Source organism: Rhamphochromis longiceps, linkage group LG9, assembly GCF_057381845.1.
Source record: "Rhamphochromis longiceps isolate RC_006_pf linkage group LG9, R_longiceps_female_GT1.1, whole genome shotgun sequence".
In the NCBI taxonomy this organism is placed as follows: domain Eukaryota; kingdom Metazoa; phylum Chordata; class Actinopteri; order Cichliformes; family Cichlidae; genus Rhamphochromis; species Rhamphochromis longiceps.
Genome location: NC_140565.1, coordinates 16920467 through 16934401, shown reverse-complemented (window position 1 = coordinate 16934401; position 13935 = coordinate 16920467). Strand labels below are relative to the sequence as shown.

Here is a 13935-nt window from a genome sequence, read left to right as displayed (position 1 = left end):
TGACACACACGCATAACAGCCACACAAATTACTGGTCCACTCACCCAAATGTTGCCATCTTGATGATAAGGTTTCCAGTTCCTTCCTGTGTCACTGTAGAGAAGGCGATACTGCGTCGTCCAATCAGAGCTGCTGTAGCGACCCTGTGTTGCTATGGCGCTCACCTGCTTTCTTGAACCGAGGTCCACCTGTAGCCACTGGTAATGGTCACTGTCTAGAGGTGACCATCCACCGGCTCCTGCAAAGTCAGTAATTATTCATAATGAGTAGGACATCAAAGGTCAGTTTTCCCCAAATAGTTTATATAATTTTAGCAGTATGATAAAAAATTATACAAAAGTGAGGTGCAATTGTATCTTATTGGCAAAGACTTCTGTTAGAGCAGAATCCAAGACAGGTAAAGAAACTCACCGTACTCCAATAATGACATTTTGCAAAAAGCATTAATCGTTACAAGGTTAGTCGATCCTATTATTAATGGTCAGTGTCCACCAGAGTGTAGCCCAGAAATTTGCTCCTAGCAAGCACCAGTGTAGAAGTAATAATTTATTAAATGCTTTGCATACAGGGAGAGAGCCTTCTGACAATAAAGATGTTTCACAAGAATGAGGAGAATACGCTCCCTGTTATGATTATTAGAATTATATGTTCTCCAATATAGAAGATGCCTCAGCTTCAAGAGGAAGGTCATTAGTATTTATGAGGTTTCAAGAAGGATTCGTTTTTAATGCCAGTAGCTGAGACATAAAGACACTTTTGAAATGCTCGAGGATCACTTTCATCCATTTCATTCTTGAAATCATCACTTTTCAACAACAAAATACAATTAAATTGGAAGAACACTATCTTTTCATCCCAAAATACAACAACAGCCTGTACAAACGGAATGAGACTATAAGCCTATAAGTCAAATTGCAAGTGCTGTCATGTAACCCATTTCGTCTTGACACCTACATATGGTTATGTCTCCGTTCATTTTCAGCTAAGCTTTTGTTTGATATGTGCATCCTTGAGTGCAGATTAAAGTGGAATTACCCCCCTGGTGGAGCATGGATTTTGATTTTCACTGTACACATGTAGCCCTCATTTACTCAATACCATTAAATAAATGGGCTTTGGGTTCTTTTTCTAGTGTACTCTCGTACGATGTTTTAAATTAACTTCTCTTTTGTTTCTGGGATCAATGAAGCTTATTCCTTAACAGTAGCACTACACGCGAAAATTAACACTAGTGTCTATAGTGCAGTAAATCATGTCATACACCATGTAAAGTAGAGCATTGCAACCCTCCTTTAATTTCCCAAACAATGAAAACAAGAAAATAATAAAATGGCAGATTTCAGTATTCAGGCAAACCAAAAACACACACAGCAATTTACCCACTGTACACAGAATCTCCACACATACAGTGTAAACCACCAGTGATAAAACAATTATAGTCCCAAACTAAACCTAAAGCCGGCAGAGATAAACCCTACGTTGCAGGCCTGTATTGCTCCAGTATAAATCCAAAACGATCTCCCAACCGGAAGTTCTTCACTCAACGAGCAAAAAATAAATAAATAAACTCAGTACCTTGTGAAACGTGCAATTCCCACCAGCTTAATCCAGGTAACAAGTTGTCTTCAGCTCCGTCAGAAACACTCCGCTCTGAATGCAGTAGCACAAAGATGAGGAAGGTCCGTGATCTCCACGTGCTCCACAAGCTACCTGTTTTAGCTTCCCACGTTGCCAGAGGTACTCTGAGTGACGCGGGCACTCAGAGTGACTATCTGGGGTGTGTCCGTCGTTATCCAGTTCGGTAACGATCCTCTGCAGCTTGTTACGTTCCACAACTATAGCGAAACGGCAGCCTACAGTAGTCCTTATTAGCGAACGGCTGGGTTAGCCTCACTTTAACTGAATGCGTGCACAGCCGCAAGAAACAAAGCACACAGTCCAGCAGACTCACGCTGAAACTTTACGTGTTATGTCACTAGCTTACCGACACTGTGACTTATCTGTCCGAAAAGTCAAAACACACTTACTCTTAGTACATAAAAAACAAGCTAACTTCTCCGGATGCTCCGTGTAACTCACGCACCACCTCTTCTCGCGCTCTCGTCTCTTTTTCCCTTTTCCTTCTCCACCCTGTGTTACCTTCACCGACCTTATCCCCGTAGGAAATTACAGTTCTCACAAACAATTCACAAGAAAAGATAGATAACTTATTTTAAACAATGCAAACATGTTTTTAATAATTTTACATGAACTTTTACCTTTTTAATAAACAAGAAAATTTAAATAAATGAACTCTTTGATATTTATATTCTCAGACTTCACTTATCTTTTACTATTTATGCATCTTTTAAACCCGGGTTACACCCTCCCCCCACTAAATGTCTGGTGTCCTCAACAGACTACCAAGGAACTACAAGAACTTGGGAAGTAGGATGACCTTTTTACATACTCTGGCTCTTAGTCTTTGCCTATAGTGATAACAACCCCTCTATGTATAATAGTGATAGGCTGATCTTTAGCTTTTCCTGGCTCATCATAGGTTAAACGAACTACTGGTTTAATCTGTCTCTTAGGCCTTAGTTTAGGAGTGTCACCCAACAAATTATGGTGTGTATTTGGTTTCTGAGTTTTGGCAGACCGGGCTGTTATGGGATCCAGATCAGGTTCTGGGGCAGAATCTTGATCATCTTCTTCATTTTGGTCAGACTCCTCCTGAATATCCACCATGTGGTCGGGCTCAATCTCACTGTCCCGATTAACGTCTTCATCCTCCAGTGGCAGTTCCTCCTTTTCACTGCGCTGATCAGAATCCGTTTCATCACTGACGTCATCCTGGTCTCCTGCACAATCCTCTTGTGGCACTGCTTGAGATCTAAGAGCCTGTCTTAATGCTTCTCTCACTCTTTCTTGAGTGTAGTAGTATCTCTGAGGCTCATAGTATTCACTTTCTGAGGACGAATCAGAATCCTGTGACAGCTGAGGGTCAGACGCAACTGTGGCCTGCTTTGGTTTCTTGCCCTTTGGTTTTTGTCTGTCACAACAGTTATTGCCTTCTTCAGGGATTGGCAATTTCACATGTTGGCCAATAGGAAGGATATGGTCTCTGTGGATTGTTTTCAGACGACCACTCCCATTCTCTTTCTTTAGTTGGTAGACAGGAAGGTTGGGCATTTTTCCAACAACTTGGTAAGGTATTGGACTCCATCTTGTTTGCAACTTGTGCTTCCCTTTGAGACCCCAGTTCTTTAGTAGGACTCTGTCTCCTGTCTCTAGAGACTGGAAACAAACTCTCTTGTCATAGCCCTTTTTGTTCTTCTGATGGACTTTGTCTGCCGTCTCGGATGCTAGCTTGTAGGCTTGACGGAGATCTTCTTTAAGCTTTGACACATAGCGTGAATGACTTTCCTCAGCTTTGTCAATTGTGGTCCCAAAGCACAAGTCCACTGGCAGTCTGGCTTCACGGCCAAACATTAGGAAGTATGGCGAAAAACCAGTTGCATCACATTTTGTACTGTTGTAAGCATGGACCAAATAAGGGACATGCTGGCTCCACTGACGTTTCTTTTCTGTGCTTAGAGTACCCAACATAGAAAGCAGCGTTCGATTGAACCGCTCTGGCTGAGGGTCTCCTTGCGGATGATACGGAGTAGTGCGCGACTTCCGTATCCCCATGTTCTTCAACAAGTCTTTGATCAGACGACTCTCAAAGTCTCGCCCCTGGTCTGAATGGATACGAGCCGGAAGACCATAGTGGACGAAAAACTTATCCACTAGGATTTTGGCCACTGTTTGAGACGTCTGATTCTTGGTCGGGAATGCCTGGGCGTAGCGCGTGAAGTGATCTGTGACCACTAAAACATTTCTCATGCCCTTGGAATCCGTCTCCATTGAGAGAAAGTCAATGCACACCAGATCCATAGGTCCACTGCTGGAGATCTGGTGAAGCGGTGCGGCTCTCTGGGCAGGAGTCTTGCGTGTTATGCATTCACCACAACTTTTGATATGGTCCTCAGTGTCTTGCAACATTCTGGGCCAGTAGAACCTTCGACGGAGTAAATCCAGAGTTCTCTCTATGCCGAGGTGTCCTGAGTCATTGTGTACTGATCTCAACACAACATCATGATACACCTTTGGCAGGACTAGCTGATGGACCTCCTCCCCTGAGTGACGTTTGGTGATGCGATAGAGCAGACCGTCACTCAGCAGGGTCAGCTTATCTTTCTCTCTTTTTAGGAGCGACAGCTCCGGTGTGTTGCCTGTCCATAAATTCTGTTGAACAGCTTTGACCGCTGGACCAATGACTGGATCCTCTTTCTGTGCCTTAGCGAGATCAGCTTTTGAGACGTGTTCCAGTGACTGTAACTCCATTGTAAGAGGAAATGCATAGATGTCAGGGATGCATTCCGGGGAAGCCCCGGTTTGGTCGACACATCTGGTGGGACACCCTGGGCTTTCTGAAACTTGTACTCTTTTGCAGATGGATTTAACAGCTGCCTCTGGTATAGTCTCCCATTCAGCATCAGTGTCAAAGTTTCTGGAGAGGATGTCTGCATCTATGTTATGCTTGCCTGGTCTGTAATGGACATCAAAGTCATACGTGGACAAAGCAGCTAACCATCTGTGTCCCACGGCATTGAGCTTTGCCGTAGACAGAACATAAGTCAAGGGGTTATTATCTGTTCGCACTGTAAAGCGCGCCCCATACAGATAGTCATGAAAGCGATCAACCACAGCCCACTTTAATGACAGGAACTCCAGCTGATGTATGGGGTACCTCTTCTCAGCCTGACTTAACTTCCTGCTGGCAAATGCAACTGGCCTTAGGTCCCCTTCTTGTAGCTGGTATAGGACAGCCCCCAATCCTTTGAAGCTTGCGTCCACGTGGAGCTCATAGGGCTTGGTAGGATCAGCGAAGGCTAATACCGGTGCATGGGTTAGGCAGTGGATGATCTGCTGAAAGGCTTTGCTGCAGGCGTCATCCCACCGATCTCCAAAGGGTTCTGACTCTTTCAAGTAGGACTTGTTGATGTCTGGACTCTTTTTCTTGCTCTTTTGTATCGGAGCATAACCTTTGGTCAGTTCAGTGAGAGGTCTCACAATGGCAGCATAGTTAGCAATGAATCGCCTATAGTATCCGCAGAAACCTAAGAACGATCTCAGAGTCTTTAGGTCGTGGGGCTGAGGCCAGGTGGTAACAGCCTCAATCTTCTGCTGATCAGGAGAGACACCTTGGGCAGACACAATATGCCCGAGGTACTTCACCTGTGGCTGACAAAACTGGCATTTGTCCAGGGAGATCTTTAGTCCTGCTTCTCCAAGACGATCTAGGACTTTAATGAGCCGCTCTTCGTGTTCCTCCAGCGACTTTCCGAAAACAATCAGGTCGTCCAAGTAAACCAGGACTTGGAGGAGGTTCATGTCTCCGACTGTTTTTTCCATTAGACGCTGGAAAGTCGCAGGTGCTCCTGTTATTCCCTGCGGCATTCTCTCAAATTGGAAAAAGCCTAGGGGACAGATGAACGCCGTCTTCTCTTTATCTTCCTCTGCCATTGGAATCTGGTAGTATCCACTACGCAGATCCAGCACTGTGAACCATTTGCTCCCAGACAAAGAATCCAGTGCTTCGTCAATGCAGGGGGTCGTGTACTGGTCTGGCACGGTCCGACTGTTAAGGAGCCTGTAGTCTATGCACATCCGTATGGTGCCATTTTTCTTTCTAACTATTACAATTGGTGAGGCATAGGGGCTACGGGATTCTTTAATGATGCCGGCACAGAGTAACTCTTGCAGATGTTTTCTTACATCCTCTATGTCTGCAGGTGCCAGTCGACGTGATCTTTGCCGAAAAGGTCTTGTGTCAGCCAGGCGGATGGTGTGCTCCACCTCTTTTGCAAGGCCAACGTCCCATTCATGGACTGAGAGGACGTGGGAGCGTTCCGCTAGTTTCTGTCTAAGCCGGCCCTTCCACTCTTCAGGCACAGGAGAGTCACCAAAGTCGATCTGGCTGCTGTCAAATGCTGTCGTCTCTGGTTCTTTGTTTGGCATGGAGATGACGCTTTCGGTGCGATAAAGGTGACCCATGACGGTTCCAACCGGGATAATGGTTTCCCTGGCGGACTGGTTCTGCACCAGGATCCTGAAGCTGTTAACTTGTACCGCATTGGCGGGCACAACCATGGGTTGAAGCAGGACATCACCCGGCAGAGGAGCTAAGGGAGAAGAGTCAAACATCAAGATCTCTTTGCCAACTGTCTGCTGAAAATGAACTTTGCAGGTTATTTGCAAGTCTTTTCCAGGGGGTAAGGACAAGGGATTTGAACCCTGCCAAGTCACACAGCCAACCTGGTCATCTTGAGAGCCTAGGGTGATGGAGTCTGTGAAAGTGGGTAGCGACTCCCTGTGAATTTGGATGCCCAGGCTTTTGGTTATGTCACGCCCCTCTTTTCTGCATTCCTGCACCAAATTGCGGACATGGCTGGTGTTAGTGCCAACAATGACAGGAATCTGCTCTTCTTTTGGGCTTGGACAGATCAGAGCAAGGACAGGTACTGTGTGTTTGGTGCCAGTCACTTCAGCCGGGTACTCAACATCTACCACAACATAGCCAAGGTAGGGGTAACTGACATTGGACTCACTTAAACCCCAAATGTTGAGACCGGTGACTGGATGCACTGGGGTGGAAGGCAGATGGGCTTTGTACCAGGACTCGAATATTATGGTGACCTGTGATCCACTGTCAAATAAGGCATTACAGGGCTGTCCATTCACTTTAAGTGGCACAATACTTGGGGGCCCAATCAGTCCCTCCGGAATTCCAGCTGGGGTGGGAGAAGTCAGAAGACCCTGCTTGACATGACAGTCAGTGTCAGGGGCATTACTTGTTGAAGTACTTGAACTTTCTTTCAGTGTCTTGACAGTTTGGATGAGCTTTCGAATAACTTTGCTCTGCTTTTCAGGATTTTGACACTTTGCGACAAAATGTCCCTTTTCCCCACAACGGTAACAGAACTGCTCATCCAAAGGTGTTCTGTTCTGGTAAGGGGTCCTTGTCTTTGAGTTAGCCTCTACTGCTGCCATGGTAGCCAGTTTTAAAGAGGAGTCCGGAACAGTATCTCTTTGGGCTACTTTCTGCTGCAGTCTTTTCACTTGTTTTTTCAAAGCAGCCAGTTCCTTGGTGTCACTGGGCTCACTTGACTGCACTGAGGACGGGCCTTTCTCTTTGACATCAGGGGACTTAGTCATGCAGGTGGCTAACTTGGCCTTAAGCTCTTTAACTTCAGCTTTGAGACTTTGTATTTCTGTATTGTCAGTCCCTAAAGGTTTTGTCTGCACATGCTGGACTGAGGTATTGAGTTTCCTCCTTGATGCCTCATACTCTTCCTCTGTGCGAATCTCACTTAAGAGTTGGAGGAAAGTTGGGGGTTTGGACTTTCTCTCTCTCAGGCGCAGATTAATTAGCATGAGATCGGAAACAACAGCCCCTCTCAGGAGTTGTTCTAGGCGAGCTTTGTCTTTGCTAGAAGCTGGAAATCCTCCTCTCTGAACAACTTTACTGAGGGCCCTCTCCAGACGCCTCAGAAAATCAGACAGTTTTTCACTTGATTGTTGCTGCATTAAGCGGAAAGCAAAATAGAGATCATCCCCAGACTCAGCACTGCCAAAGGCGCTTTCCAAAGCCTCCAGGTATTCAATAGGGCCCGCCTCAGGGTCTGACTCACGGACCGATTTGGCAATCTCCAACGCCGGCCCCTTTAAACTTTCCATCAGCCTGCGCCTTTTCTCCTTGTCTGTACAGTCACTTTCCTCTACCATGAGCCATGCCTGCTCAAGCCAATGGTCAAAGGGGTCTTCACTAGGGGGAACTGGTAAGTTCCCTGAAAACAGCCTCAAACGCCGATAACCACCTTCAGCTTGTGGTTTACGTGCCTTCTCCAAAAAATCACCAACCGCTTGCAAGACAGACTCAGTGGAGTTTATGGAAGGATCAGAGCTGCGCTGCGGAGGAGCAAAGCTGCGAAATAAGCTTTGTATGTCTTCCATAGTCCTACCCTCAGTGTCTAAGAGACTCTTCAACTTCACAGCAAAATCGTCACGAGCTGCACATTCATTAAGAGTCACTATCGGCCATCTCTCACCACTGTGCTGGTCCAGCACTTCCTTGGGTGCATTATCTTTAGGTATACTTTGTTTGCACTCGCAGAGAACCATTAGGCAGCTCAAGGGGGTGTGGAACAAGCGCCCTCTAACCCGGACTCGTCCTAGACACTTAATAGTCTCCAAGGTTTCTTCTACCTGGGCTATTTCCACTTCTTCTGGAACCAGAACCAAGAGTGCTTTAGCTTCCTCCAAACCTTCACCCCGACACCACCTCTTCAGCTCTGCAGCGAGCCCGGTGTGGTCTGCCATACTCATAATAGCCAAAAATACTAAGAAGTGTAAACTAGCTACTGTAGGTTAACTTTTAATTTTATTTTTTTTTTAGCGTGTGGCTCCTTTAATACTTCTATGAGACCCAAAAACATCCCAGCGGTGCCTCCATTTTATGTAGCCCTCATTTACTCAATACCATTAAATAAATGGGCTTTGGGTTCTTTTTCTAGTGTACTCTCGTACGATGTTTTAAATTAACTTCTCTTTTGTTTCTGGGATCAATGAAGCTTATTCCTTAACAGTAGCACTACACGCGAAAATTAACACTAGTGTCTATAGTGCAGTAAATCATGTCATACACCATGTAAAGTAGAGCATTGCAACCCTCCTTTAATTTCCCAAACAATGAAAACAAGAAAATAATAAAATGGCAGATTTCAGTATTCAGGCAAACCAAAAACACACACAGCAATTTACCCACTGTACACAGAATCTCCACACATACAGTGTAAACCACCAGTGATAAAACAATTATAGTCCCAAACTAAACCTAAAGCCGGCAGAGATAAACCCTACGTTGCAGGCCTGTATTGCTCCAGTATAAATCCAAAACGATCTCCCAACCGGAAGTTCTTCACTCAACGAGCAAAAAATAAATAAATAAACTCAGTACCTTGTGAAACGTGCAATTCCCACCAGCTTAATCCAGGTAACAAGTTGTCTTCAGCTCCGTCAGAAACACTCCGCTCTGAATGCAGTAGCACAAAGATGAGGAAGGTCCGTGATCTCCACGTGCTCCACAAGCTACCTGTTTTAGCTTCCCACGTTGCCAGAGGTACTCTGAGTGACGCGGGCACTCAGAGTGACTATCTGGGGTGTGTCCGTCGTTATCCAGTTCGGTAACGATCCTCTGCAGCTTGTTACGTTCCACAACTATAGCGAAACGGCAGCCTACAGTAGTCCTTATTAGCGAACGGCTGGGTTAGCCTCACTTTAACTGAATGCGTGCACAGCCGCAAGAAACAAAGCACACAGTCCAGCAGACTCACGCTGAAACTTTACGTGTTATGTCACTAGCTTACCGACACTGTGACTTATCTGTCCGAAAAGTCAAAACACACTTACTCTTAGTACATAAAAAACAAGCTAACTTCTCCGGATGCTCCGTGTAACTCACGCACCACCTCTTCTCGCGCTCTCGTCTCTTTTTCCCTTTTCCTTCTCCACCCTGTGTTACCTTCACCGACCTTATCCCCGTAGGAAATTACAGTTCTCACAAACAATTCACAAGAAAAGAAAGATAACTTATTTTAAACAATGCAAACATGTTTTTAATAATTTTACATGAACTTTTACCTTTTTAATAAACAAGAAAATTTAAATAAATGAACTCTTTGATATTTATATTCTCAGACTTCACTTATCTTTTACTATTTATGCATCTTTTAAACCCGGGTTACACACAGTTCAGTTAGAATAAATACAAAGTAATTTTTTCGGTTATTTTCAAAGTGGGCATTGGGCCTGAGGGAAATTACTTGCTCAAAAGTACAGAGTAATCGTTTGACCTCTTCTTTACTGTTTTGAATAGATTAGAAGACCATCAAATATGCTTGGAAAGCCATCGTAACTTAAAAGGGTTAAAGGTTATGATCTCCGGGGCTAGATGCACTATTGTGGAAAAATCTTCTTCCAAAAGTGATGTATTGCTTTAATGAGTATCTGAAAATGAGTATCTCTGAGAACAACAAGGGCGAGTGTTTCAGTGCCACTTTCCTATGACTATAGTGAAGACTGATGGGGTAGATGGCTGTGTTTTGTTTCCTAATCCCCTCAGTGGCAGTCGACGTCCTTGCGATAGCCTAAAAACTCATTGCTCTGTCTTCATTGCCAGCTAAACTCTCATGTGTCCCCTAAAACTTGTCCCCTTTTCACCCCTCCAGTTGTCTACCCGGGAAAGGCCAAACTCCCCTGGACCTTGCAGGTTAAATGAACCTCAGGGTAAATGGTCCAGAAACAAAAGAGCAAGGCAACTGCAAGATGCAAGGGAACAAAAAATGATGACACTGACCTAATTTTCATTTGCCGTTATAATAAAAGCCAGAGATAAGAAGAAAAAACAAAACAAAATATGGCATAAATGTCAACATTACAGTGTGTCTTTCCTACTATTAGAATTGTAAAATACCAAAAAGAAAGCACAAAGGGGTGCATAAAACAGATGTGTGGAGAAGTAGATACTTTTTCCCTGGACTTGTCCACAAGACAGCTCACAAAGCTTGCTTGTGGATAGACTCTGAACTGGCTATGTCAGTTCTTTCATTCTTCTAGACTCACTTGTCTAAAGGACACACATGCAGATAAGATAGTGTTGGAGAGTGACAGATGTTGTTTTGGGGTTTTTTTCCAAGTGAAAACTGAAATGTGTGGACAAAGTGAGGGCAGGGGAAAAGGGTAAGACCACAAAGGCACAGGAGAGTGGGAGAAGAGCGCTAAGTGAAGTGGAAGAAGAATGAGAGATGATAGTCGTATGATAAAATAGAGGGTGAGGCAGTTTGCAATTTACCCTACTGACAAAAATCCTATACCTTATCCAATTACAGAGCCATTACACTCCGGCCCCGGACCTGACAGATAACCAAGCCCATATCAGTGGAAACGTCAATACCTCAAAAACCCGTTGCAGCAAAGCCATTCCCGTGGAGGGATAAAACACTATCAAAAAAGAGAAGGGTAGGGGGGAGAAAGGAAAGGTGAGAAATTGGGTTTGGGAGGGGCAGAGCGGTGGTGATAAGTAAACAGACAGCAGAAAATAAAGATTAAGAACGCAAGCTGAGCGGACAATGACCAAGGCAGTGTGATACTTTGAACAAGATAGGAGGATGGGGTGTCGGAAAGAGTGACGAGAAGGTGTGCGCCGTGGGCTGGTGACAAGAGAAGGGAGAGGGTAGAAAAATGGAAACAAGGAAGATGGATGAGACGAGGAGTAAAGCGAGTAATAAGAGAGGCTTTTATGGCTCTGATGGAAGACAGAGATGAGATGTGTGAAGATGGACTGGAAAAAAAGGTAAAATGCATTTATGTTAAAGAAGGAGATAGACATGACCAAAAGCAAAAATAACAAAGGAGAGGAAAGTTTGGTTAAAAACACAACAAAACAACAAAAAAACCCACGATTTTATTTCTCTTTCTCCATTCTTTAGAATATTGCCAGTAATATTTTCAGATTCTCCTTTTGCCTGAGTGCACAGTTTCTACTGGTAGCCGATGAATAACACAAAGCAAAGAAGTTAGCAATTTTTCACACATTGTTCTAGGCGAATTAATTGGTCATTGCTGGGTACTGAGAATTGCAGGGGCTGAATTTTAAATCTCTAATTTTAAGTGTCAGGGTGTTGTGAGCTACATAATTAAACCAGGAGTTTATTTAAATTTTTCAACAGCTTCCAGGTAGTTCCACTTCATTCATATTTGTTTAGTGATTCAAGTAGTTTTGGGGCATTATGTTATTTTCATTGAATGATTGATTGATTTTACAAAATCACTTGAAGCTAGACTTCTCTTATGTTAGTTTCAGTGTAGCTTTAACTCTTCTTCAAGTTTGAAGTAGTTTCAGTTGCTTTCACAGTAGTATCGGTTGTTGTCAACTAGGGCTGCCACGATTAGTCGACTAGTCACGATTACGTCGACTATTAAAATCGTCGACGACTGAATGAATAGTCGACACGTCGTTTGAAGCTTTGTAAGATCCCGAAAGACGCAGGAATAAGTAGTAGGATTTAAGAGTGTAATAACGGACTGAAACAGAAGATGGCAGCACTGCATGTACAAGGATGTCCCAGAATTCATAGCGTGGCCCAGCGCGGCCGTGCTCAGTTTCCAACAATGGCGGCTGCTAGTTAGTTTTAATATTACTGGGTCACAAAATCAACGTTTAACATATTTTCAGGCGGGAATGTAGCTGTGTAAACTTCAAATATCTGCTCAGTTTATCAAGACACCACATATTTTCAAAAGCGCTCCGACGTTTTCGGAGACGTCTGTTACCCACTAGCTCGATAGCTAGCCGGGGGCTAGGCTCACTAGACCCGGTTAGAACACCGGACTCCTGGAAATCGTTTTCAAACCCACCGCCATCTTTCGCTACTCAGGTTAAACATGATATATATTCACTTAGATAACTTAAAAATGTTATTGTTTGGCTTTTTTTCAGTATTTTATTTGTTCCTGAGTGAATCGGTTTGGCTGAGATTAAAGTTATAGTTTTTACACAGCTGAATAAATGTCAAGCAGACAACTGATTATCAGAAGTGTGAGATGGTGGGGTGGGTGCAGTTTTCTCTGTGGTGGGGTTGGGTGGACTGTCCTGGGCTCTGTGGGGCCGGGAGGCGCTGCTGCGCTGGGCCCCGGTCTGGATGGGCCTGGGCCCCCTTTCCCTGGTGGGTCGCGGAGTATGGGGGTGCCTACTGGGGTCAGCGGGGGAGCTGGCCCCAGGGAGGGGTCACTTGCCCCTCCCTTCCTTCCCTCCCCATCTCCAGCTGCCTCCCTCTTCCCGCTCCATCACAACCACCCACACATGCAGGACCTTGGAGTAGGGGTATGTCACCAGGGTGCAGAGGAGGCCACCCCCCCGTCCCCTTCTGGCTGCCCCTGCCTCAATTTTATCCCACAACTTAGACATTCACATTACTCACACTCTCATTACACATACATATAGGATCTTGGGGGTGGGCACGATACACGGAATCCAAAGTACCATCAGGGTGTACACCCCACCCCTGGCGTCGTTGCCCACCTCTCAATGTTAAATACACGTAGACATTGAGGGCCAGCAGGAGGGACCATGCGCTTACCTGCTGCTCTCTGGCAGGTAGCTCCATGCCCTCCTGGGTTTTAAATGCACCTTAGAACACACATGCATCAACACTACAATGAGCAGGTGGAGGGAGGTTTGGAGTCTTCTCTCACCCCCATTCTCTGCGACCTGCTGGAGCGGGGGGGCTAGGAGGAGGAGTTGGCCGTCCGACTGCGGTCTGGAGTGTGGGGCCTCCCTGCTGCTGCGGAGTCGGGGCGGTCTGCCTCCCCCCACCGCAGGGAAAAGGGTAACACCACCTGGGTCTGGGTGCAGTTCCCCCCCCTCCAGGGGCAAGGGTACCTAGACCCGGGGCTTAGAGTACGCTTGGGGAGTGTGATCGTGTGTACAGCGTCTCTTTATGTCTGTCTCCACGTTGGTTGAGTGTGGAGTAAGTGTATATGAGAGCATGAGGGTGGGAATGGATGTTTGTATCTGTGTGTGCCTGTATGTCTGTGTCTATATGTCAGGTTGGGTGTCAGGCGCCACCTCTCTGGGGACATCTTAGGCCCTCCAAGGTATGGAGGCCTATCTCCCCCTACCACCACTTCCCCTGCCAGTGGCGGACTCCCTCAGACGTCGGTGCGTTGGTGGTTCTTTGTGTCCGGGGATGGGCGTCCAGGTACACACCGGCTCACTCCTTGGCGGCTGCTTATCGGGGCCTGGAGCCTGGGGCTTGCTCGGGCCACTTCGGAGGTGGGGTGCCCCCGGCC

At 45.6% G+C, this 13935-nt stretch overlaps 1 protein-coding gene across 1 annotated transcript in view; it reads right to left on the bottom strand.

Annotated features, from left to right (window-relative positions):
• Positions 1 to 13935, bottom strand: part of cntnap2a (contactin associated protein 2a) — a 443305-nt gene that overhangs the window by 241205 nt on the left and 188165 nt on the right. The window contains exon 3 of the mRNA XM_085418525.1: positions 45 to 238. Within this exon, the coding sequence (XP_085274651.1) occupies positions 45 to 238 (194 nt within the window). The remainder of the gene's footprint in view (positions 1 to 44; positions 239 to 13935) is intronic.